At 46.1% G+C, this 22996-nt stretch overlaps 1 protein-coding gene across 3 annotated transcripts in view; it reads right to left on the reverse strand.

Moving 5' to 3' along the window:
* The window catches only part of ETV6 (ETS variant transcription factor 6), a 235762-nt gene that overhangs the window by 14581 nt on the left and 198185 nt on the right, over nucleotides 1-22996 (reverse strand). For all 3 annotated transcript variants that reach the window (XM_044417951.1, XM_044417950.1, XM_044417952.1), the window contains one exon: nucleotides 13783-14328. In XM_044417951.1, the coding sequence (XP_044273886.1) occupies nucleotides 13783-14328 (546 nt within the window). The remainder of the gene's footprint in view (nucleotides 1-13782; nucleotides 14329-22996) is intronic.

Consider the following 22996-nt stretch of genomic DNA (forward strand, 5'->3'; position numbering starts at 1 on the left):
GGGCATAGGAATAGGTGTCATAAGTACAGGTTAGGTGATAAGTGGCTGGAGAGCAGCACTTGTGAAAGGGACCTCGGGATACTGGTTGACTGCAGGCTAAACATGAGTCAGCAGTGTGATGTGGTGGTCAAGAGGGCAAACGCCACCCTTGGTTGCATAGCCAGAAGTGTGGCTTCTAGATCGAGAGAGGTATTACTACCACTCTATACGTCTCTGGTGCACCCACAACTGGAGTATTGTGTTCAGTTTTGGGCCCCTCATTACAGAAAGCATATAGCCAGGTTGGAGTCAGTGCAGAGTAGGGCCACAAGGTTTGTGGCCAGTTTGCAGGGGATGCCGTATTATTTATGTTGTGAGCCGCCCCAAGGCTTCGGCGAATGGGGCGGCATAGAAATGTTTTAACAAACAAACAAACAAACAAACAAACAAACAAACAAACAAACTGGGTCTCTTCAGCCTGGAGAAGAGGAGACTCAGAAGGGATCTGTTGGCAACATACAGGTATGTGAGGGGATGTCACATGGAGATGGGTAGAGACCTGTTCTCCCCTGCAGAGGAAGGCAGGACACGCTCCAACGGAGCAAAGCTCAGGGAGCCAAGGCTCCGTTTGGATGCCAGGAAGCACTTCCTGACAGTCAGGACCCTGAGGGTGTGGAATGGGCTTCCACAGAATGTGGTTGAGGCCCCATCGGTGAGGGTGTTCAAGGATAGGCTGGACGTCCACATGGTGGGCATGTCGTGAGCGGAGCCGGCTGGTGCCGGAGGTCAGACTAGATGGCCCGGGAGGGCCCTTCAGACTCGCTCTGTTTTCTACATTTCTATGTATCTTTTCCTGGGCAAAGTCTTTGAGCATGTAGTGGTCAACCAATTCCACTCCCTTTTTTAAAATAAGAATGATCATCTGGTTCCATTTCAGTCAGGGTTCAGACCAGATTTTGGCCAGGAGACAGCTTTGGTTCCCATGTCAGTACAGACAGGGGGAGTGTTGATACTCCTGGATGTTTTAGTGGCTTTTGATACCATTAGCCATTATATCCTCCTGATTTGACTTTATGTGTTGGGAATGCAGGGTACTGCTTTGCAGTAATACTACTTTAGAACCACTGGTACTTGGATGGTGAGCCCCAGAAGGTGGTACATGGGGAACACTGATTGATTCTGTGAGTTCTCCAGTATAGGATCCCTCAAGGGCTGGTTTTCTTGGAGTTTACTGTCATCAGTATGCTGATGATACACAGTTCTACTTCTCTTTTTCACCCCCATCAGGTGAGGCTGTAAACATGCTAAATCCATGCCTGTTTGCAGCAATGGATTGGATGCAGGCCAAAAACTGAAGCTCTGGACTGAAGTACTGCTGGTAGTTGGTTCCTTTGAGCAATGGAGGTTGTTCACCTCTATACTGGATCTACATAGCTTGAAAGTCCTCCTTGAGACTTAGGTGGTCTCAGTGGCATGGAGTGCTTCTACCAGTGATGCTCCTATCTAGACAGGGATAGTCAGATTTCAGTAATCCACTCTCTCATAAACTCTAACATAGATTACTGCAATGCACTGTATTTGGGGCTGCTCTTAAAGACTATTATGTGAAATGAGGAAGCCTGACTAGGACCAGAAAGACTGAACATGTAACACCAATTCAGGCCTGCTTGGATTTGCAACTTCTGAGCCCAGTTCAAGGTGCTGGTTTTAATCTACAAATTCCTGTATGGCCGGGCACTGCGGTAGTTGACGACATTTCTCACCCCATCACACCTGGATGTTGCTATTAGTATCTGGGGCCTTCCTCTGATGCAACTGCAATCAGTCTCTAGGGACAGACCATCCTAATAAGTCCCCCACCCTTGCAGAGGGGAAATGGGTCCAAAAGTCTAAACCTTATTGGAAAGTGGTCAGACCATGACAATGGGGTTAGTGTTAACCCATCCACATCTGAACCACCATCTTCCTGACCCATCAAGAAAATCAGGTCAAGAGTGTGTCCATTTCATGTGTTGGACTAGTGACATCCTGAGACAGCCCCATGGTTCTCATGGTGGCCATGAGAGCAGAACAGAACATGAGAACAGAGCAGCCTCTGATAAAGCAGCCTCGGCATGGATGTGCTGGGCAGCAGGGTGGTTGGTACACCAGCTGAATCCCTAATCTGTATTGACAGAGCCCAGCCCAAGGTGCACACACTGAAAACCAGCCCCTAACTGGACTAGAAGCCTGACAAGGGAAAGTGCATTCCTACAGACTATGCCCACCCACACCCCCAGCCCTCCAGGTGATGTTAGTGCTGCACCAAGTACCCAGATGGGCACAGCTGGGGGAGAGGAACCCCACCCATGTCTCCCTCTCAGATTATACAGGCCAGGTTGTCCCCCTCATCAATAATCATATGATGAATAAGAGAGGTTTTATTTTAAACCGACCTGGCATTTAATGGCAGCACCAGCAGGCCCAAAGGCTGACTGATATGGGTGCCAAGATCCTTTTGCCTGGGAAAGAACCAGACAAGTGAACAGATGTACCATTTCTAACCTCTCTTCTCCTATGCAGGCATGTTCTTCCCCTAGCACTGTATCTCTCCCTCCCCTTCACTACCTTGATGGCTGCACCCCCTAGCCCCCACTCCGGATCCAGTCACACCACTAAAATTATTTTACTTAACTCACAGCTGTGATCCCAATAGCCACCTGAACCACCACCAACCAAGGAACCTGTCCCAAACAATCTCCAAATGGGTGTCAAACTGGAGCTGCCCTTTGGCCACTGCCCAAGGATGCCACCCCCGGCAGCGCACTCTGTTTGAAGGCTCTGGCATCAGAGGTCCTGCCTCAGCCAAGTGCGGTGCAGCTGGTACACTGTGGCTTGGCTGCTCCCCCCCCCCCCACTCTCTTTCTTTCTTTCTCTCATCTCCAGTGACCTGGCACCACTGTCACTAGCAACTGGGCTGAGTTAAGTTTGCAGGTGGTTGGCAGGTGGGGAGAAAGAGTAGCAGGGAGTGGCTTCTGAAGCAGGTGGGCAGTGGGGTTATCATGATAATTATAATCATCATAATGACAATTCTTATTATCATGTAATAATGCATGATAATTATATGAATCGGCATATAATATCATTATTAATATTGTAGTTATTATGGAATCCAAGTTGAAACTGGAATGATGGAAAGGAACAGTGTAGAAAGCCTTGCAAAAGATTCTAGGAACTGGAGAGCATGGGAACTGGAACCATGACGCACCATAGACTAAAGATAGCGCAGAAGGGAGGGCTGCCCTCTTCTTTACTGTTTGACTACAACTGGCACAAGCCAAGTCATTCAAATCTTGCTTGGGACCCTGGCACCAAAAGCAGCAAACAAGGAGAAGTTTCCTTCAGCAAACAGCTATTTCCTGTCTAGATGTCAAGTACAATGTTCTTCTCTTCTTGTCCTTCAACAAATGCACTTGCCCTCTACAACTCCAGGATAATCTGAAATAGAATTATTTTATTTCTTGATATGCTTCTCTCTAAATATTCAGTGTTATACTCATGATTAATCATAATCTAGCCAGAGTTAAGTACTTTAATAGATTGACTGCAATGACAAAGCCAAGGGTGTGCTCAAATCCCCCCCCCCACCCCAAATCAGTGGAACCAATGCAACACAGGTATGAGCAACATGGGAGAACAGAAGCTTCATTGCTGAAGGTGAGGCTACTTTTCCCCCATGATACCACCCCAGTCTGAATGGGCCTCCCAACACTACCTTATGTTAGTGTGTGTGAGAGAGAGAGAGCAAGAGAAAGATGAAAACTGAGAAAAGGGGTTAGCTCTACTCCCCTGGTACCATGGCCCAGCTCCGGCTCTGGCTCCAATCCCACCCCACCCCTTCATGTAAAGCAAATGAAAAAAGAGCTGGAGATGCAATCATTAGATCACATAAGTCCAACATCTCATCTAGCCTGGCTCCTATAAATGCCAAACTATGGCTGTATCTGTCAGAATAACTGATTTTAAAGAGTGCATGGAAATTTCCTACAGTAAGAGGGTCTTTTCTTGGTCTTATTATACTGTGATCTAGACCAGCTGTAACTGCATGTTTGTATACCAGGCAGAACTTTTTCTTAATATAAGGAAGGCAAGGCAAGGTTCCCTGCTGGTTGCTCAGCTGAACAAAATTCTTAGCAAATAATATCTCCTTTAGAATCTAGAATAACCAGATTTGGAGGGATGAAACTTATCTTGCTGTATGAATTTAAACCATCTTGCATCCCCCCTCCCGCCCTTGGCTTATCAAGGAAATGACCCCACGTCACAGGAAATACTAGAATTCCCTTTTCAATTTCCCTTGAGTAGTGTTGTTTTAATTTAGCATGCAAAAGGGTACCCTTCGGAGAAATATCAATGATTGGCTGGATCCCAAAAAAGGCCTAAGAAAGTTAAACGATCATTTAAGAAGGCAAGCTCACAGTGCTGACTCTTTCCCTGCACAGGAGTGGCTGTTTACACCACACAGCTACATCCTCTTTCCTTCCCCCTCTTCCTCCTTTGGTCCTGGTGGTTTATTGCAAATATTTTAGCCCCTGAAATCTTGTTTTTGTGCCACCAGAAGTTAAGTTTGGGGATGGTTGGGAGGACGATGCTAACCTAAATAGGTGCATAAATACTTCAGTATTAAGGTCGTGAACCTGTTAAAATGGGAATACCTGTCAAAACTGAAGGTGGATGTATTTTCTGCCTGCTGTTGGACCCAAGTATGATGCAAGTGGTTATCTAGAATATATTCCATTTGGTACAGCAGAGAGGTGGGGGAGGGGAGGTTTACTTGTTCTTAAAGTCTTGTATTTAGCTTCAATCCTCCTGAGTCCCAGGGAGAGCCACTGCCAACCCATATGATAATTCCAGTTGGGACAGAGCAATGGTCTTGACTCAGTGACCATGGATTAAGTCACTGGTGGGGGCTGCTGTGCCATGCTGGATGCCCAAGGGTGCCATTTTTGCAGTGTCGACAGGCAGCTGGATTGCAATGGCTTGTTGTGTCATCACACAACTGCTTCAAAAATTTCAAAAATAAATGAACCAGAAAATTATTCTTGACACCCTCCTATTAACAGAACATGGAGCATGCATGGTGGGTGGGACAGTGAGCCCCCATTGCAGTTAATCACCCACAGGACTTAGCAGCACTTAGCAGCTGCATATAAAACAGCCAGTTTTGCACTGAATGCAAAAGGCCACTCAAACCAATGTAGGCTTCCCATTGATCAGTGCTGGTGATAAACTGCTGATAAAATGGTTGTTTCCTCATGCACTGAACCAATGTTATCAGCACAGCAGTCAAAACTGAGGCATGCCAAAACTGTGGTGCTCCTCAGCCCAATACAACACTGTTTCAAACAAGGTTAGGTCTGAAGAAACAAATCACATTTAAATGATTTATAGGCCTGAATCCACTTTGAGGGACAATTCACACTTGCTGGTGGCCCTCACAGAAACACTGCTGGGGACGGTGGGACAGACTGGTGAACTTACAGGGGCTGTGTTTTATTCTTTGAGCAGTCGCTGGAATTCCTGTAGTAAGCATTACTGTGCAAACCACAGCAGCCACTCAAAGAGATCTCACCCGGAGACACCACTTCTCACAGGACACTTTTTACTGAATGCAGCCTAGTCTAAGCCCTCTAGCAGATCCAAGCATTCCCACTGTGCTCACATATTAGCCACTGACATGGAGAACCATCCCTATTTTCTGCCAGAAAAAACCTCCAGTAATGATACCTAACTGTGACATATTCTCCTGCAGATTAAGGCCAAATCCAAGTGTAACCTATGCATTCTGAAAGGAACCAACTCCAGAGGAGCTGAAATTCAGAATATAGCTATTGAACTAGAAAATCATGATGTTGATTTCTGACAAATTTGAAAACAGGAAATGTTGCTAGATAGATGGAAAATGCAGGTTGCTTACTGTAACTGTCGTTTTTTGAGTGCTCATCTGTACATTCACACATTATGGGCGCTGCGCCTGTGCAGTGCCTGCAGCTGGGAAGAATTCAAAGCTTTAATGGATTTTGGCGGGAACTCTGCACCCCTCCCCCCGGTGTAATATAAAGGGCAGAGCGCACGCCATTTTCCCCAGTCTCATGTAGACCGTCCAATTGCCTCCTGGTGGATAAGCAGTAAGTGTAAGACGCCACCAGTGAAACTAATTAAAGAAAGGAACATACTAATAAAATGAGTACAAAACATTCAGTGGTTGTGTAGAAGGAAAAAACCTTCATAAACCCAATCACCAACACCGAGTGGGGCCGGTGGGTGGGTTGTGTGAATGCACAGATGGCCACTCGTAGAACAACAGTTACAGGTAAGCAACCTGCCTTTCTTCGTCGTGGTCTCTGTGCATCACACATTATGGGTGACTAGTAAGTTTACCAACCCGGAGGCAGGACGTTGTTGTCAGTGAAGAATTGAAGAAAGGACAGCACGACCGAAGGAGCAGTCCTGTCCGGTACGGACATCAGGTCTATAATGTCTGGTGAATGAGCAAGGGGTTGTCCAAGTTGCCACCTTGCAGATGTCAGGCAATGGAATGCCAGCAGAAAAAGTCGAAGAAGCTGCCACAGCTCTGGTAGAATAACACTTGGGTATGACAGGGAGTTCTAGCATAGACTACTGGTATGTCAGTTCGATGGTTTGGACGATCCATCTGGAGAGTCATTTGGGTGGAGACAGCAGCGCCCTTATCATGTTCCAAGTATTTAATGAAAAGGCGTTTGGTCTTTCTGAAGTTCTCCGTACGGGACTGACAGAAAGCCAGGCAGCGCCTTACATCGAGAGAATGGAGAGATTTTTCTATCAGTGTTGTGGGCGAAGGGAAGAAGGCTGGCAGAACAATGTCCTGATTAACGTGAAAGGGTGTAGCAACCTTAGGAAGGAATGTAGGATCAGTCCAGAGAACTACCTTCTCCTTATGAAAGTTGAGGTAAGAAGGGTCAACACGAAGAGCACACAGTTCACTCGCCCTCCTAGCTGAAGTGATGGCAACAAGAAAATTGGTTTTCCAGGACAGCAAGCGTAAGTCAGTGGTAGCTAGAAGTTCGAAGGGAGCTTTGGTAAGAGCTTGCAACACAATGGGGAGAAGACTCCAAGTTGGTACCACTGAACAAACTGGAGGTTGGAGATTTTGTAATCCTTTCAGGAAATGACAGACGAGAACATGTGAGAAGACAGAGGAGCTGGATATAAGACCACAAAAGTGAGAAATCGCAGCGACGTACACCTTAATAGAAGTAGGTTTTAGTCCGTGCTGGTGTAAGTGCAGTAGAAAGAGTAAAATATTGTCAACTGAAGCTGAATGTGGCAGAAATTGGTTGCCCACTGCAAAGGTGGTAAAACGCTTCCATTTAGCTTTGTAGAAGCAGTGCATCATCAGCTGTAGAGCAGATTGGAGACGGTACTGCTGCTCAATGCCAGGTCGGTCAATAATAAATCTTCCCTCATCCATGACTTGATTGTGGATGAGGGGGCCGACCTGGCTTGCATAACGGAGACCTGGGCGGGAGAGGGAGGGGATGTTGCCCTCTCCCAATTGTGCCCGCCCGGGTATCTGGTTCAACACTGTTCACGCCCAGAAGGAGGGGAGGGGGAGTCGCGTTGGTTTATAGAGCCTCCATCTCTATCACGGGTCTTCTGGTCCCTTTGAGACCAGGGCTGGAGTGCCTCTACTTGGTGTTGGGCGAACGAGACAGACTGGGGATTCTATTGGTGTACCGTGCACCTTTCTGCCCAGCAGTCTCCCTATCTGAGCTGACAGAGACCGTCTCGGACCTGGTGTTGAGGACCCCCAGGATGTTGGTCCTGGGGGACTTCAATCTCCATGCCGAGTCTGGACTGACCGGGGCGGCTCAGGACTTCATGGCCTCTATGACGGCCATGGGCCTGTCTCAACATGTCATTGGCCCGACCCATGAACGTGGACACACTCTGGACCTGGTATTCACGATGGGGCAGGAAGAGGATGACCTGAGGGTGAGGAACTTATGTTTGACTCCCCTGTCATGGTCAGATCACCTCCTGGTGAGGTTTGTGCTTGAGAGCGGCCTCTCCCTCTATAAGAGTGCAGACCCGATTGTATGGGCCCGCCCCAGGAGCCGGATGGATCCAGATGGATTCCTGAAGGCCCTGGGGGAGTTTCCGGCTGACAAGACTGGTGCTCCTGTCGAGGCTCTGGTCGAACTGTGGAACGGAGAGATGACCAGGGCTGTGGACACGATCGCTCCCAAGCGTCCTCTCCCACCGGGCAGAGTCCGCTCTTCCCCTTGGTATACACCTGAATTGCGGGCAATGAAGCGAGTTGGGAGACGGCTAGAGCGTAGGTGGAGGAAATCACGGAATGAATCTGACCGAACACACCTGAGAGCCCACTATCGGGCCTATGCTGTGGCGGTGAAGGCGGCGAAAAAGAAGTTTTTTTCCGCTTCCATTGCCTCCTCACAATGCCGTCCGGCGGAGCTTTTTCGAGTGGTGCAAGGCCTGGTTCGCCCGGGTCCTAAGGAAGATCCGATGCCATCCTCAAAGGCCTGCTGTGACGACTTTGCCAGGCATTTCAGGGAGAAAATCGCTCAGATTCGTCACGAGCTGGACTCCACTAATGAATCGGAGGTCTCTGAGGAGTCACCAATGCTACCGTCCGGTCCAAAATTATTGGAGGAATTTCAATTATTGCAGCCCGATGATGTGGACAAGGTGCTTGGACGAGTACGTCCCACCACTTGCCTATTGGATCCTTGCCCGTCTTGGTTAATAAATAACTCCAAGCACGGGATTGGGACCTGGATCATGGAAGTGGTTAATGCTTCTCTGAGGGAGGGTCGAGTGCCTGCCCCTTTAAAGGAGGCGGTAATACGACCGGTCCCGAAGAAAGCGTCACTGGATCCAGAGATGGCCACTAACTATAGACCTGTGGCCAACATCCCGTTTCTGGGCAAGGTGTTGGAGCGAGTGGTGGCGGGACAACTCCAAGCACTCTTGGATGAAACTGATTATCTGGATCCTTTTCAGTCTGGCTTCAGACCCGGGTACAGTACTGAATCTGCCTTGGTCGCCCTGTACGATGACCTGTGCAGGGAGAAGGACAGGGGGAGTACATCCCTGTTGGTTCTTCTGGACCTCTCGGCGGCTTTCGATACCATCGACCATGGTATCCTTCGGGATAGACTTGCGGGATTGGGGGTTGGAGGCACTGCTCTGCAGTGGTTCTGCTCCTATCTCAACGGTCAATTCCAGAAGGTAGTGCTGGGGGACCATGTCTCTACGTCATGGCAGCTATGCCATGGGGTACCACAGGGCTCCATTTTATCCCCTCTGCTATTTAACATCTATATGAAACCGCTGGGAGAGGTCATCAGGAGGTGTGGGCTGTGGAATCATCAATACGCTGATGATACCCAGCTCTACCTCTCGTTTTCCACCAATCCAGGTGAGGCAGTGGCTGTGCTGAACCGGTGCTTGGCCGAGGTAAGGGAATGGATGAGGGCCAATAAACTGAAACTCAACCCAGACAAGACGGAGGTCCTGTTGGTTGGCGGATCGGGTTTCGGAGAGGGTGGATTTGACCTGGTCCTGAATGGTGCAACACTCCCTCTTAGGGATAAGGTCCGCAGCTTAGGAGTACTCCTCGACCCGGAGCTTTCTTTGGAAGCTCAGGTGACAGCGGTGGCGAGGAACGCCTTCCTTCAGCTTCGGCTGATTAATCAGCTGCGCCCCTACCTGGAGTACGACTGCCTGGCGACGGTGACACACGCACTGGTGACTTCCCGCCTAGACTTCTGTAACGCGCTTTACGTGGGGCTTCCCCTGAAGACAGTCCGAACACTTCAATTGGTGCAAAATAGAGCTGCCAGGTTGCTGACGGGGACGGGGCGTTATGCTCACATGACTCCAGTCCTCCGTCAGCTTCACTGGCTTCCCATTGAAGCCCGGGCCCAATTCAAGGTGTTGATTATGACCTATAAAGCCCTAAACGGCTTGGGTCCTGGCTACCTGAACGAGCGCTTACGTCCGTATATGCCCGACCACCCTTTGAGATCTGCGGGAGAGTCCCTTCTCTGGGAACCCTCCATGAAAGAAATTAGGAGAGTAAGTACTCGGAGGAGGGCTTTCTCTGTGGTGGCACCCAACCTATGGAATTCACTCCCCAAAGAGGTCCGCCTGGCACCGTCATTACTGGTTTTTCGGCGCCAGGTAAAGACCTTTTTATTTAAACATCATTTTAATTGTTAAAACATATGATCTGGCCAGGGCAACCTCTTCTTCCTTCTCTTTCTCCTCCTATATTTTTATTTACTTAATTTATACTGATAATTTTAATCTTATATTTGTAAATCAATGTATTTTTTGTATTTTTGTATTTAATGGTAATTTATTATGTGCTATTGTATTTCAATGTATTTTATCGTGTTGTAAGCCGCCCCGAGGTTTCGGCAAGGGGCAGCATAGAAATGTTATAATAATAATAATAATAATAATAATAATAATAATAATAATAATAAATTGAATGTCTAGGTGATGGAGGTTCAAATCCGATACAGGACCAGAAGGTTCCATCAATACCAAAGATTATGTCAGTACCGAGGATTGTACTGGAGTCGTCGGGTTCAATGAAGTTGTCAGTACCGAGACAGAGGAGGAAGCGACAATCAACAAATGAGCCAAGCGGTGAGATTGAGAGAGTCGAGGTCTGGATGACGAATCGCCCCGTTTTTCTGCATAATAAGATGAGAAACTTGTGGGAGACGAAAGAAGGTTTGCTGGGAGAGATTGAGAATGGTCGGAAACCAAGGTTGGTGTGGCCACCATGGCGTTATAAGAATTCCCTGGGCTTTGTCTTGAACAATTTTGGCCAGGGTTTTCATGATTAGCGGAACTGGAGGAAACGCGTAGAAAAACGTGTTCACCCAGCTCACCATCACAGCATCTTCCAGTGAATTTGAGCTGATGCCTGCCTGGGAGGAGTAGTCTATGCACATTGAATTGGCCACTGTAGCAAACAGATCTATGGTCAGGGTGCCCCAGCATTGGAAAATGTTGCAAATCTGTTGGTCCAACTCCCACTCGTGAGTTGTGGACATCTGCCTGCTGAGGGCATCTGCCTCTTCGTTGTCTACACCGGTGAGATGAACTGCTAGTGGGGTAATCCTCCTGGGGATACACCAGTTCCATATTCATGGGGCAAGATGAGCTAATGGTACCGATTTCGTGCCGCCCTGCTTGTTGACATAAAATACAGTCACGACATTGTCTGAGGCTATTTGAACCACTCGGTCCCGAAGGGTCAATTCGAAGGACCGGAGAGCTTTGAAAACCGCTAGAACCTCTAGGTAATTGATGTGCCTGGACTTTTCGTGACCCTGCCAAGTGCCTTGAGTACGGAGGTTGGCACAATGCGCTCCCCATCCTGTAAGGGAGGCACTGGTGTAGAGGCTGGCGAAATGGGACTCCTGTGGAAAGATTGTGGTGACGATGGCATCAGAGTAGGTGAGCAAGCCGGCGGATGACCCAGTTGAGAATGGGGAGGTGAATCTTGTATCTCGCCATCAGACATTGATCTGTGGAGAGCCACCTCAGAGCGATCCAAAGTCAAAGGAGCCAACAATGAGATCCTTTGAGGGGATCCAGGTGGTGTAACCTGCATGACGGCCCGGGCAGTCAGACCTGAAGGGGTCAGGACTGAAGCGGCCATCGGGACCGATGAGGCAGTCGAGCCCGAGTCCCTGTGAGGCTCCTGGGAAGCTTACACTGCTTGTGTTCGGCTTTGTCGGCTTCAGTCTTCTTAGACTTTTTCAAAGCTGACGGAACCTCCGGCCCAGTGTGCTTCCGTTTCTCCTTTTGTTTCTGGAAGGAGGAATGGGAGGAGCGAGTGGTCTCCTTGGAAGCGGCCCCCTCTGATGGTGGACGAGAGGAGGACACCATGGGTGGGCCTGTGGAAGAGGCCTGGGCGGCAAGCTCATTGGAGGCAATGAGGGCCTGATCCCAAAGAAACTTCCTCAGCCGATTTTCCTGATTCTTGCGGGCCTGTTTGGTGAATGACTGACAATGTTCGCATTTGTCAGTCCAATGTTCTTCTCCGAGACAGAGAAGGCATAGCTCGTGTGGGTTTGTAGGAGACATTTTGGCCCCACATTTCGAGCACTTTCGAAAAGCTGCATGCTGAGCCATCGAGAATAGTGAATGGAAGATATAGGAATTAAATAAAATAGTAAAGATATGAAATATAAAACTTTTGTGGGGGAAAGGGAACGGGGGAAGAGAAAGAACTGCCTAACAAGGAAGATAGGGATTTGAACTTGGAAAGGATTTTAACAAGAAAGATCAACAGGAATCAGCAAACAACAAGGTAATATGCAATAGAAAAGAGAGTAACGAACGGCTCGAGGTAAAGCGATCGGCAGTCGAAAGAAGACTGGGGAAAATGGCGGGTACTCCGCCCTTTATATTACAGCAGGGGAGGGGTGCAGAGTTCCAGCCAAAATCTGTTAAAGCTTTGAATTCTTCCCGGCTGCAGGCAATGCACAGGCAAAGCACCCATGAAGTGTGATGCACAGAGACCATGACGAAGAATGGGCACTTTCATGTGAGCATTGTGCTTCTATATTACCTTCAGTGCTCACACGTGCAGCTACATCTATAGGAAAGGTGCTGCCAGATTATTGTGACTGATTTTGATCCATCCTCTTCGGTCTCTCCTCCAGACAGATCACAACATGAGTGGAGAAGATGCACATTATTATAAACACAGAATGGCCTGTTGAAAATGGTAGCCATGTTAGCTCCTTCACTTGTACATCTAGTTCTGTCTATGCCATATCTATGCTGTCTATGCTATGCTGTGAGCTGCCCCGAGGCTTCGGCAAGGGGCGGCATAGAAATGTTTTAATAAAATAAATAAATATCATGGCAAGAGGCATTTCCTGGCTTCTACTCCATTTTACAGAATATGGAAATGCACAAGTGTGGGGAAATATACTTTGCCATGATGTCAGAACACTTCCGAAAAGCACTCAATATTGTATAAAGCAGTGGAATTGTGGCAGGAGAGCCGTGATAGTTAGAAAACCCATTTTTCCCAAAATGCTTAATTCTGCCCTTTGCAGAGTCAAGGCATCTCTTACAGCACCCACAGGCAACCTGCATGCAGCCATCAGATGCTCTTAAATGAAGTATGCCAAAAGCATACTGAGGCAGATCATCTAAATTAACATGGATACAGAGTGCCTTTTCTGGTCGTTCACAGATGTTTACAGGCAGTCCAGACAACATTGCTTTCCATTTGTAACCCTCCTGAGCTTTCCCACCACTTGTTCTGTCTTTATTCTCTTCACATAAGTTCTGTTAAGAAAGAAAAGATGGAATGGCTGCACAATATCTGTTAACTGGTAGCACCAGGAACCCTCTACTTGGAAGCACCACTCTGCTGCCAAAAAAGTGTTCTGTGCAGGTGTCCCCACTGCCACATCCCACTGGTGACACCATACTTAATGCTATCCTGCACAGCTGCACACTGTAGTCGTAATAGGGCCACTTCTAAATATGCTGCATTGTCTCTACTGATTCCAAGTCATGTTCTATATCAACTTAACTAATCACTTCTGTAATGCTGGCTTACTTTCAACCTGCATATTTGTGGTGTCTTCAAATGAATTTGGCAAATCATAAACAAACAAAATGTAAAATCCTACTCTGTAGCATTAACACTTTTGCTTGGAAAAGTATCTGGTTCCAAAGAAACATACACAGTCTGGACCGTATCATACTAACCTGCTATTCTTCCAATGGGCATTGTATGCTCTTCTGGAGGGGAGACAGAGACCATGATGTGGTTCATGTATGCTAACTCTTCACGGTGGGACAAGTTGATGGGCTTTACCTCTCTGTGCAGTCCATCTTCAGACAACCTCGAGGCTTTGAAATCAACAGAGTGCCTGGCATTCAGTATCAAGGGGTGCATGATGGGGCTGGGCATAAGCTGAATCACCCTGGTGTTTTCTTGGCGAGGACTGGAAGGCTTCTGATGTACTTCAGAAGGGGTTGGGCAGTGGTTATTCTCAATCGGAGACACTGAGAGGGGGTAAGTCTCTTGGTGATTGTTCTCCTGGTGGTGTCTTGTCCCCAAAAGCCTATCAGCTGGTGAGAGGCGACGAATAGTATTCTCCAGTGGGGATTTCAATGACCGCTGCTCAGGCTCTGGTGAAGGTCTGTGATTGGAATTGATGGGTGATCTAGAACGGTGCAATAGTTCAATGGTTGGTGGGTTGTGATGGATTGTGTCTGTTGATTGTCTTGAAGGTCTCTGGACAAAGTTGTCTGGAGAACAAAGAAAAAAAAAAAGAAAAAGAAAAACTAACTTTAGAATGTGGCAGGTCCAACAAACCTTTATTAGCCCTGGTGGGCAACTGGTAGCCTTTAGGTAAGAAGTGACCCATGAAACAATTTCAACTGGCTCTTGCTGGCCAAGCTAAAGTTTAAACATTTTGCCCATAATTGTTACCCTGAGACCAAACAAAAATACTTTCAGGACATTCCATATCATGATTGTTCTCAAGTTGCAAGTAGAAACATGAAGTCCTTGTCAGTGGTTTTATTTTATTTTATTTTATTTATTTATTTATTTATTTTTCAATTTATAGCCTGCCTTTTTCCTACAAAGGGCTCAAGGCAGCTTACATCATTTCTCCTCCTCCATCTTATCCCCACAACAACAACCCTGTGAGGTAGGTTGGGCTGAGAGTCTGTGACTGGCCCAAAGTCACCCAGTTGGCTCCATGGCTGAGCGGGGACTCGAACCCAGATCGCCTGAGTCCCAGTCGCATGCTCTTAACCACTACACCTAAAAATATTAAAATAGTATGCCAAGAAAGCATGAATTTGGGAAACAGTAGGCATTATGCAAACTTGCAAGATCACAGAATAGTAGAGTTGAACTGAATTATTTTTAAACATCTTTTGGTATCTCAAATATAAAAATAATCATGTTACAGATGCAAAATGTGCCAATCAACCCCAAGTATCTTATCTTCTGGTTCTAATTAAGTAGTGGAATAAGCAAAAATAGCACAAATTCCAGAAGGATGACATTAATCTGTTGTACGACAAAACAGTTTCATGCAATCTTCCTCGTTTAGGGTATAATATAGGACACTGGAGAATCATAGAACAGTAGAGTTGAAAGGGACCATAAAGTTACAGGGTCCAACCCCGTATTAGTGCAGCACACCAAGTTACACCATCCCTCTCAGATGGTTGTCTAATTGCAACCTGAATGGCTCTAATGTGGGAGAGCCCACAACCTCCCTAGGTAATTGGCTCCATTATTGTGCTACTCTAACAGTAAGGAAACATTTCCTGATATCTAGTCGGAATCTGGTTTCTTGTAACTTAAGTCCACTATTCCATGTCCTGCACATTCAGATGATCGAGAAGAGATCCTGTCCTTCCCCTTTGTGAAAGCCTTTTAAGTACCTGTACAGTGCTGCAATAACCCCCCTCAGTTTTCTCAAGGCTGAGCATGCCCAGTTCTTTCAGTCTCTCAACAGAGAGCTTTGTTTCTAGTCCCTGGATCATCCTTGTTACCCACTTCTGAACCTGCTTTTCTGCATCTTTTTAAAATGTGGTGCCCAGAACTGGACACAGTACTCCAGAGGAGATCTGAATAGTGCTGAGTATAGGGGATCTAGTACTTCACATGATCTGGAAGTGATACTTCTATTAATACAGCCTAATATAGCATTTGCTTTTTTTGCAGCTACATTGCATTGTTGGCTCATATTTATCTTGTGATCTATGACAATTCCAAGAGCTTTCTCATTTGTAGTATTGTTGAGGCAAGTATTCCCCATCTTGTAATGATGCATTTGGTTTCTTTTCCCTAGGTGCAGGACTTGGCATTTGTTCCTCCTGAATTTCATTCTGTTGTTATCAGCCCAGCAGTCTAATCTATTAAGATATCCTTGAATCTTCTTTCTGTCTTCCAGGGAATTTGCTATCTCGCCCACTTTTAGGTCTCTGCAAATTTGATAATTGTTCCCTGTATTTCCTCAGCCAAAACATTAATAAAAATGTTGAAGAGCATTGGGCCCAGGATAGAACACTGTGGCTATTTAAGTTGCATTATATTTTTGCAAAAATTATGCTGGCTTTGCCACTCTTGAAACAGAAAAAGACACAGAAGTCCTGCCACCTGATACTGAAAATCATAGTAATTTACCTTTTCCATTCTAAAATGTCAGAAGGCACTGCTTACTATGCTATCAAGCATATCTCTACTGACACAGAATTTTATCCAGACTTAGACCCACTGAAATCAATGGGGTTTATGTTAGTCACGACTAACTTGTCCCACTGATTCCAGAAAGTAAGAGAAAGCAAAAACCCTCAGAAAGTTGCTTTTGGTGCCTACTGTTACACTGGCCTGCTTTACACCATTAAAACAGTCTACCATTACAGTCGATTGAATGTTAAACAGTATGGCCATGATTTAGCCTAAATAAAACATTTTTAGAATTCAATGATTTCAAATGGGAGGGAATTAAACTTCACTCTCCTGTTGAAAGCAAAGGGACAACAATCACTTTTGCTGGTTTGTGCCTGTAGGTATCTCAAAATATTTTGTCCCCAGAAAAAATAGATGCTGATTTTTAGCCATTTGGTGTGTCCCCAAAAAAGGAGCAGATGAAAAAGGTAACAAAAAGTGACAAAAAAGAGGGAAGCCTAAAGTTGGCATTATTTGGTGTTAATTATTCATAGGAACAAGGATCATAAAAACTTTTAATATTTTGGTAAGAATCTTCAAATCTTCATCAGTGGCAAGGGTAACATGTTCATGTATATATGTAAACATGTTGGAACATTCAAGGCCACAATCCCTTGAAAGTTCAGCCCGCTGAATTTCAGTTATATATGTACTTAAATCCTTCTAACTGAACTCAGTGGAATTAAAAAGTGTTTAAGGTTCTTTGGATGGGGTCATGTATATCTAACAAATGATTTGGCACTAATAAAAGCCTCCTCAAAGGGAGGGGATTCCTCAGGCACATGGAGCCTGGAGAGCTGGACTGTTTGCAACTGGCTCTGGGCATAGCTCTGGAAGATCCAGTTACAACACCCTTCTGTCCTGCTATATAAACTGCTGGAACAATGCAGGTATGATCTGCTGTGTAATCTCTCCAAATGGATCAAAAACAACAAACTTTCTCTTTTAAAAATATATAATCAAAATACTAAATATCTTTCTCACTTTAAAATTACATAGTGGTAATTAGGGACTGCAGGTGGCGCAGTGGTTTAAACCTCTGTGCTGCTTGGCTGGTTGATCAAAAGGTTGCCGGTTCAAATCTACACAACGGAGTGAGTTCCCGTTGCTCCGTCCCAGCTCCTGCCAACCTTGCAGTTTGAAAGCATGCAAATGCAAGTAGATAAAAAGGTACCACTTCGGTGGGCAGGTAACAGCATTCCATGCACTTCGGTGTTTAGTCATACAGGCCACATGACCACCGAGACTTTCTGTGGACAAACGCTGGCTCCCTTGGCTAGGAAACGGAGATGAGCACCGCCCCCTAGAGTCAGGCATAACTGGACGTAACGTCAAGGGGAAACCTTTACCTTTCATTGGTAATTAAATTTCATTATAAACATGCCAAACTTAAACATGCCAAATTATGAGGGGAATCTTCAGGATGGCGGCCAGTGACAAGTGGCGTCCCCCAGGGCTCTGTCCTGGAGCCGATCCTGTTTAATCTTTTCCTCAATGACATGGAAGAAGGAGTGAAAAGTCTGCTGATCGAATTCTTCAAACTTCTGGATCTCCAGGTTTTCCAGCTGGAATGCACATGGGAGTGTTGTTCTGTGTTTGCGAGGTAGTGGCTTTGAGCTAGTTAAGTTAGTTAAGACTAAAAGGCCATATAGGAAAGCTGGTAAAACTTGATGTTTAACAAAAATCAGATTTTTAAATCAGATTTTTTCCCCTGCCCAGTAACGATCAAACCCTGCTTTATCAAACCTATCAGCATTTCACGTTTGTTTGCTACTTTGTTTTTGTGAGAGTAAAACAAGAAGGAGCAACACTGGAGAAGAAAGAGAAAAAAAAATGTCCAGTGTGCATCTTACTGTACTCCTATACTAAGGCTGCAATCCTATACCCACTAGGAACAATGAACTCAGTGAACTGATTTCTGAGGAGACTTTGTTGTTAACCTCAAACTGTTGTAAGTGCTGGTGATAAGAAGGAGCCTATCTAAGATTGCTTCAATAGAAAAAAAAGAAAAGCATGTGAAATGCACACAATGAGACAGAGGCATGGTTCACATGACAAAGCAGCTCCTGGTGGCTTAATTTACTTATGGGGTAAATTGCACTGCATTGCAGTGAGTGCCCACAGACATAATTTTCTCATGCTGCCCACTAGTCCCTGGCTTGTGTAGCACAACCTCTGGCTGCAGAGATTGTCTGAGGTCAGACAACCCTCAAAGAGGTGCAGAGTCGGCTTGCAATGATGAAATAGTATAATATTCTACTTGGTTAGCTGTAAATGAACGTGGTTAAGTGATCAGATCTGCACCATTGTTTAAGAAATATATGAAAACCGTTCACTGGAAGACTGATTTAAAGCAATGATTTTAACTTACCATTTTCCTTGCTGATTTATGTTTACATCCACCCTGCTGCCTGCATCTCTGGTTTTAGCCCCCTGTTAGCAAGTTTTACTTTGTTCTTTACTCTGCATTTCTCCCCTTGGCTATTCACAACTCTGGTATCAGATCACATTCTCTGTTAAGCTGCTTTCCAGTTTTGATCCTAACCGCTGTTTGGGACTCTACTTTTTGGACTGGTCTTGTCCCCCTTGCTTAAGCAGGAGAATGGCACCTCAAATTGACAACTTAAGCATTTACCTTACCATTTCACATTACATATCAAATACACAGATATATTTCAGTCCATGGCTACTACTATTTTTAAGTCCCTGTTTAAAAAAAGACCTTTGTTCATTCTAAAATCTGTACACACTGTAAACAAAAGAACTCCACCAACCCCTCTAAGGGACTACAAAAACCATAGAGTGCTGGGGAAATGGAATTCCACCCACATTAACTCAGTGACCTTAGCCTGACTCCATGCCTGCTCATCAGGCTGTCCACCTCCAAAGACATCTTGCCAGCAACCACCAGCTTCCTTGTTAAGGCTGAGGAGGAAGTGACATTGGTGTGGATTTTATGATTCACAAGCCCAGAGTCATAAACAAGAAAGATCTTTCTTTCTTTGACTATTTAGGTCAGTAATAACAAAATGGGCACAAGGAAGTGAAACTTCAGTGCCAGGGCCATGCCCTGTCTGCGGTGAGTAAACTTTTTAAAATTGGATTTGGGAAAAAAAGAATCTTCTAAGCGTATTTTAGACCTGTACATAGCCCCAGGTTAGCTAGTAGTTGTGAAAAGAGCAAAACTACATTTCTTCCTACAGGTCTGCTTAAAAATGACCATGATTCTGGAGCTTAATCTGGGTTTAAATCTAAGTTATTAGAATTTTGTCCATTTGACACTTCTCTCTGAAGAAGCAATTTTTTAAAAAACCCAAAGGATTAAGGTGCATTTTTCCATACAAATAGCTCCCTCTATAATAAAAAGCTGCATTCCAAGAAGGTGCAGAACTGATATGTAGGCCTGCACAGCAACCACAAAAAACGATCTAGATGCGGAGAAGACTTTTAGCTTAGTTATCTTCCTGACTTGCTAATTTGCTACATGGAGGACATTCAGTCATGTGAGGGAACATGGCCCACACAAAGATTTACCGAGAATCAGGCCCAAGGACCACACACACACACAGTACAGGTTCCTATGTAAGTCTAAGCCTGGCCCTACCAATACACAGAATTATGCATCCCATCTTAGATCTGGCAATATCTAAAGGGCAGCACAACTATTTATAATTATACTTTCACCCATGTTATCATAGGATGGCTACCATTTGGATTTTATGCCTCACAGCATGACTTTAGTTACCTCTGAAAGACACATTGGTATCTCAATATGGAAGTGCTGAAGGAACAAGGGGGTAGAACCAGATTATGCAGACTTTCCATGAATCAACAGGACAGCCGATGCAAGGATAGTAAGAAAAAATTGTTGATTATCCCATGGAATGATGAGACCACTGCCACATATACCTTAAAGCTGATACTTAGCGTAATAAGTAAGTAATAAATAATAAATAAGTAATAAATAAGTATCAGCATACTAATTCTTAATATTCATACTGATGGGGTCCCCATCAAAGAAGGTGTTCAAGGAAAGAGTGGACAACCATATGTTGGGTATTACATGAGCCGAGCCAGCTGGAGCTGGGGATCAAACTAGATGGCCTGGGAGGCCCCTTCTGACTTGCTATTCTATGTTTAATGGAGAACGGTTGCAGGCTTCTGGAGTGCAGTGCACTGAGGAAGCTGAGGTCTGATGGATGGATGCCTAATGTAGATCAAAGGCTTCCCCTGTTTGGTTGCAGGGCTGCATCCAAAGTGGCCTGTATCACGGGACAGATAGGGAGGTCCTGGTCTACCAGCTGCTCCTCCATGAGGTTAGGTGCATGGTCCTGATGTCCAGGTGCAGGATCATCCCTCAGTCTGAGACATGATGTTTGCTCTCCAAGGAAGTTGAATCAAATTACGGTTGGACAGGCAGGGGAGGTCAGCAAACCATTCCTGTTGGGGCCACCATGGTGTGATGAGCATGCAGGAGGTGCCTTTCCTCCAGATCTTCACCAGCCCTCTGATGATCAGCAGGAAAGTCAGGTTGCTTAACTGTAACTGTCGTTCTTTGAGTGGTCATCTGTGCAGTCTCACATAATGGGTACTGCGCCTACGCAGTGCCTGTTGTCGGCCAGAATACTCAAGCTGCAATGGTTTTTGGTGGGAACTCTGCACCCTTTCCCCTCGGTGCTATATAAGGTGGAGCGCCCGCCATTTTCCTCAGTCTCTGGAAACTGGCAGATTGCCCCCTAGCAGAGCCTGCCATTTAACAGAGGAGTCGATAGAAGAGACTACCATCCCGTCCCTCGACATAAAGTGGGGCCGGAGGGCGGTTTGTGTGACTGCACAGATGACCACTCAAAGAACGACAGTCACAGGTAAGCAACCTGGCTTTCTTCTTTGTGGTCTCTGTGCATCACACATAATGGGTGATTAGCAAGCTTCACTCACCGGAGGTGGGTCGGTGTCGTCAGTGGAGGATGGATGAAAGGATGGCTCGTCCAAAGGAGTAATCTTGTCTGGCTCGGACATCCAGTCTGTAGTGTCTGGTAAAGGTACAGGGAGTTGTCCATGTAGCAGCTTTACAAATGTCCAGCAGTGGAACTCCCAATGAGAAAGCCGATGAGACCACCATGGCTCTGGTAGAATGACCCCTAGGGGCAACGGGAAGATCTATCTTGGCCAGCTGGTAAGCCAGCTCAATAGTCTGTACTATCCATTTCGATAGTCTCTGGACAGAGAAGGGTGCACCCTTGTCAGGTTCGGAGTATTTGACAAATAAGCATTTAGTTTTCCTAAAACTCTCTGTGCGTGACCGATAGAAAGCAAGGCACCAACACACATCAAGGGAATGGAGAGATTTCTCTATTGGGGTGGACGGGAACGGGAAGAATGCTGGAAGCACAATGTCCTGGTTAACGTGAAATGCTGTGGCCACCTTAGGGAGAAACGCCGGATCTGTGTGCAGAACTACCTTCTCCTTGTGGAAGTTAAGGTATGGTGGATCCACATGGAGGGCGGAAAGTTCGCTTGCCCTCCTCGCTGAGGTTCTGGCAACCAAGAAGGCTACTATTCAAGATAGCAATCTTAAATCCGTCATTGCGAGGAGTTCGAAAGAAGCTTTGGTGAGTGCATGGAGAACTACTGATAGACTCCAAGTTGGTACCGATGGTCGGATTGGAGGATGGAGATTCTGTAGTCCCTTAAGCACCGGATGAGCGCGTGAGAAAACATGGATGAGCCCGACAGAGGGCCGCGGAAATGGAATATAGCTGCGATGTAGACCTTGATAGAGGTAGGTTTAAGTCCCGACTGGTGCAAAGAAAGCAAGAAAGAGAGATGTTATCAATAGAAGCCAATTCTGGATTAAAACGGTTCGCTTCTGCAAATGTGGTGAAACATTTCCACTTCACCTCATACGACCGATGAGTGGATGGTCCAAGGGCAGACTGTAGGATGAACTCGATCTCCCGTAGAGATGTTGCAGCATCAGAGGAGAGTCAAGTGAGGTCCTCCAGTACCGACTGGTGCTCTGGCATCAGAACCAAGGTGTCTTGTCGAAGTCTGTGAGGGTCGGTAGAGGTAGTTATTGCAGGAGCCACATGGTAAGATTGAGGGTGTTGAGGTCGGGATGAAGAATCATCCCCCTCCCCTGCGTAATTAGGTGAGGGATGTGTGGCAGATGGAAGAACGTATGTCTTGACAGCCTGAGAGCGGTCGAGAACCAGGGTTGACGGGGCCACCATGGTGTAATGAGAATGACCCTTGCTCCGTCCCAGGCAGCCTTCTCCAGGGTGCAGGTGATCAGCGGAATCGGTGGAAAGGCGTCCAGGAATGAATCCGACCAACTCACCATCAGGGCATCCCCTAGTGAGTTCGGATCCTTACCTGCCCTGGAGCAATATGTCTTGCAGTTCAAATTCGAAGCTGTCGCAAATAGGTCTAAAGTCGGGGTACCCCACCAGGTAAACAAGTCTTTGCAAATTTGGTTGTCCAATTCCCACTCGTGGGTTGACGATATCTTTCTGCTCAAGGTATCTGCTTCTTGGTTGTGTACTCCTGCTAGATGGATTGCTGTGAGCGAAATCCCTCTGGGGATACACCAGTCCCAAATCTGAATGGATAGATGGGCCAACGGTACCAACTTTGTACCACCCTGTTTGTTCAGATAAAAAACGGTAACTGTGTTGTCGGAGGCCACTTGTATCGATCGATTCTGTAATGTGGGTTCGAAAG

The sequence above is a fragment of the Varanus komodoensis genome, unplaced genomic scaffold (genome assembly GCF_004798865.1).
Source record: "Varanus komodoensis strain SLA01 unplaced genomic scaffold, ASM479886v1 scaffold9, whole genome shotgun sequence".
Lineage (NCBI taxonomy): Eukaryota > Metazoa > Chordata > Lepidosauria > Squamata > Varanidae > Varanus > Varanus komodoensis.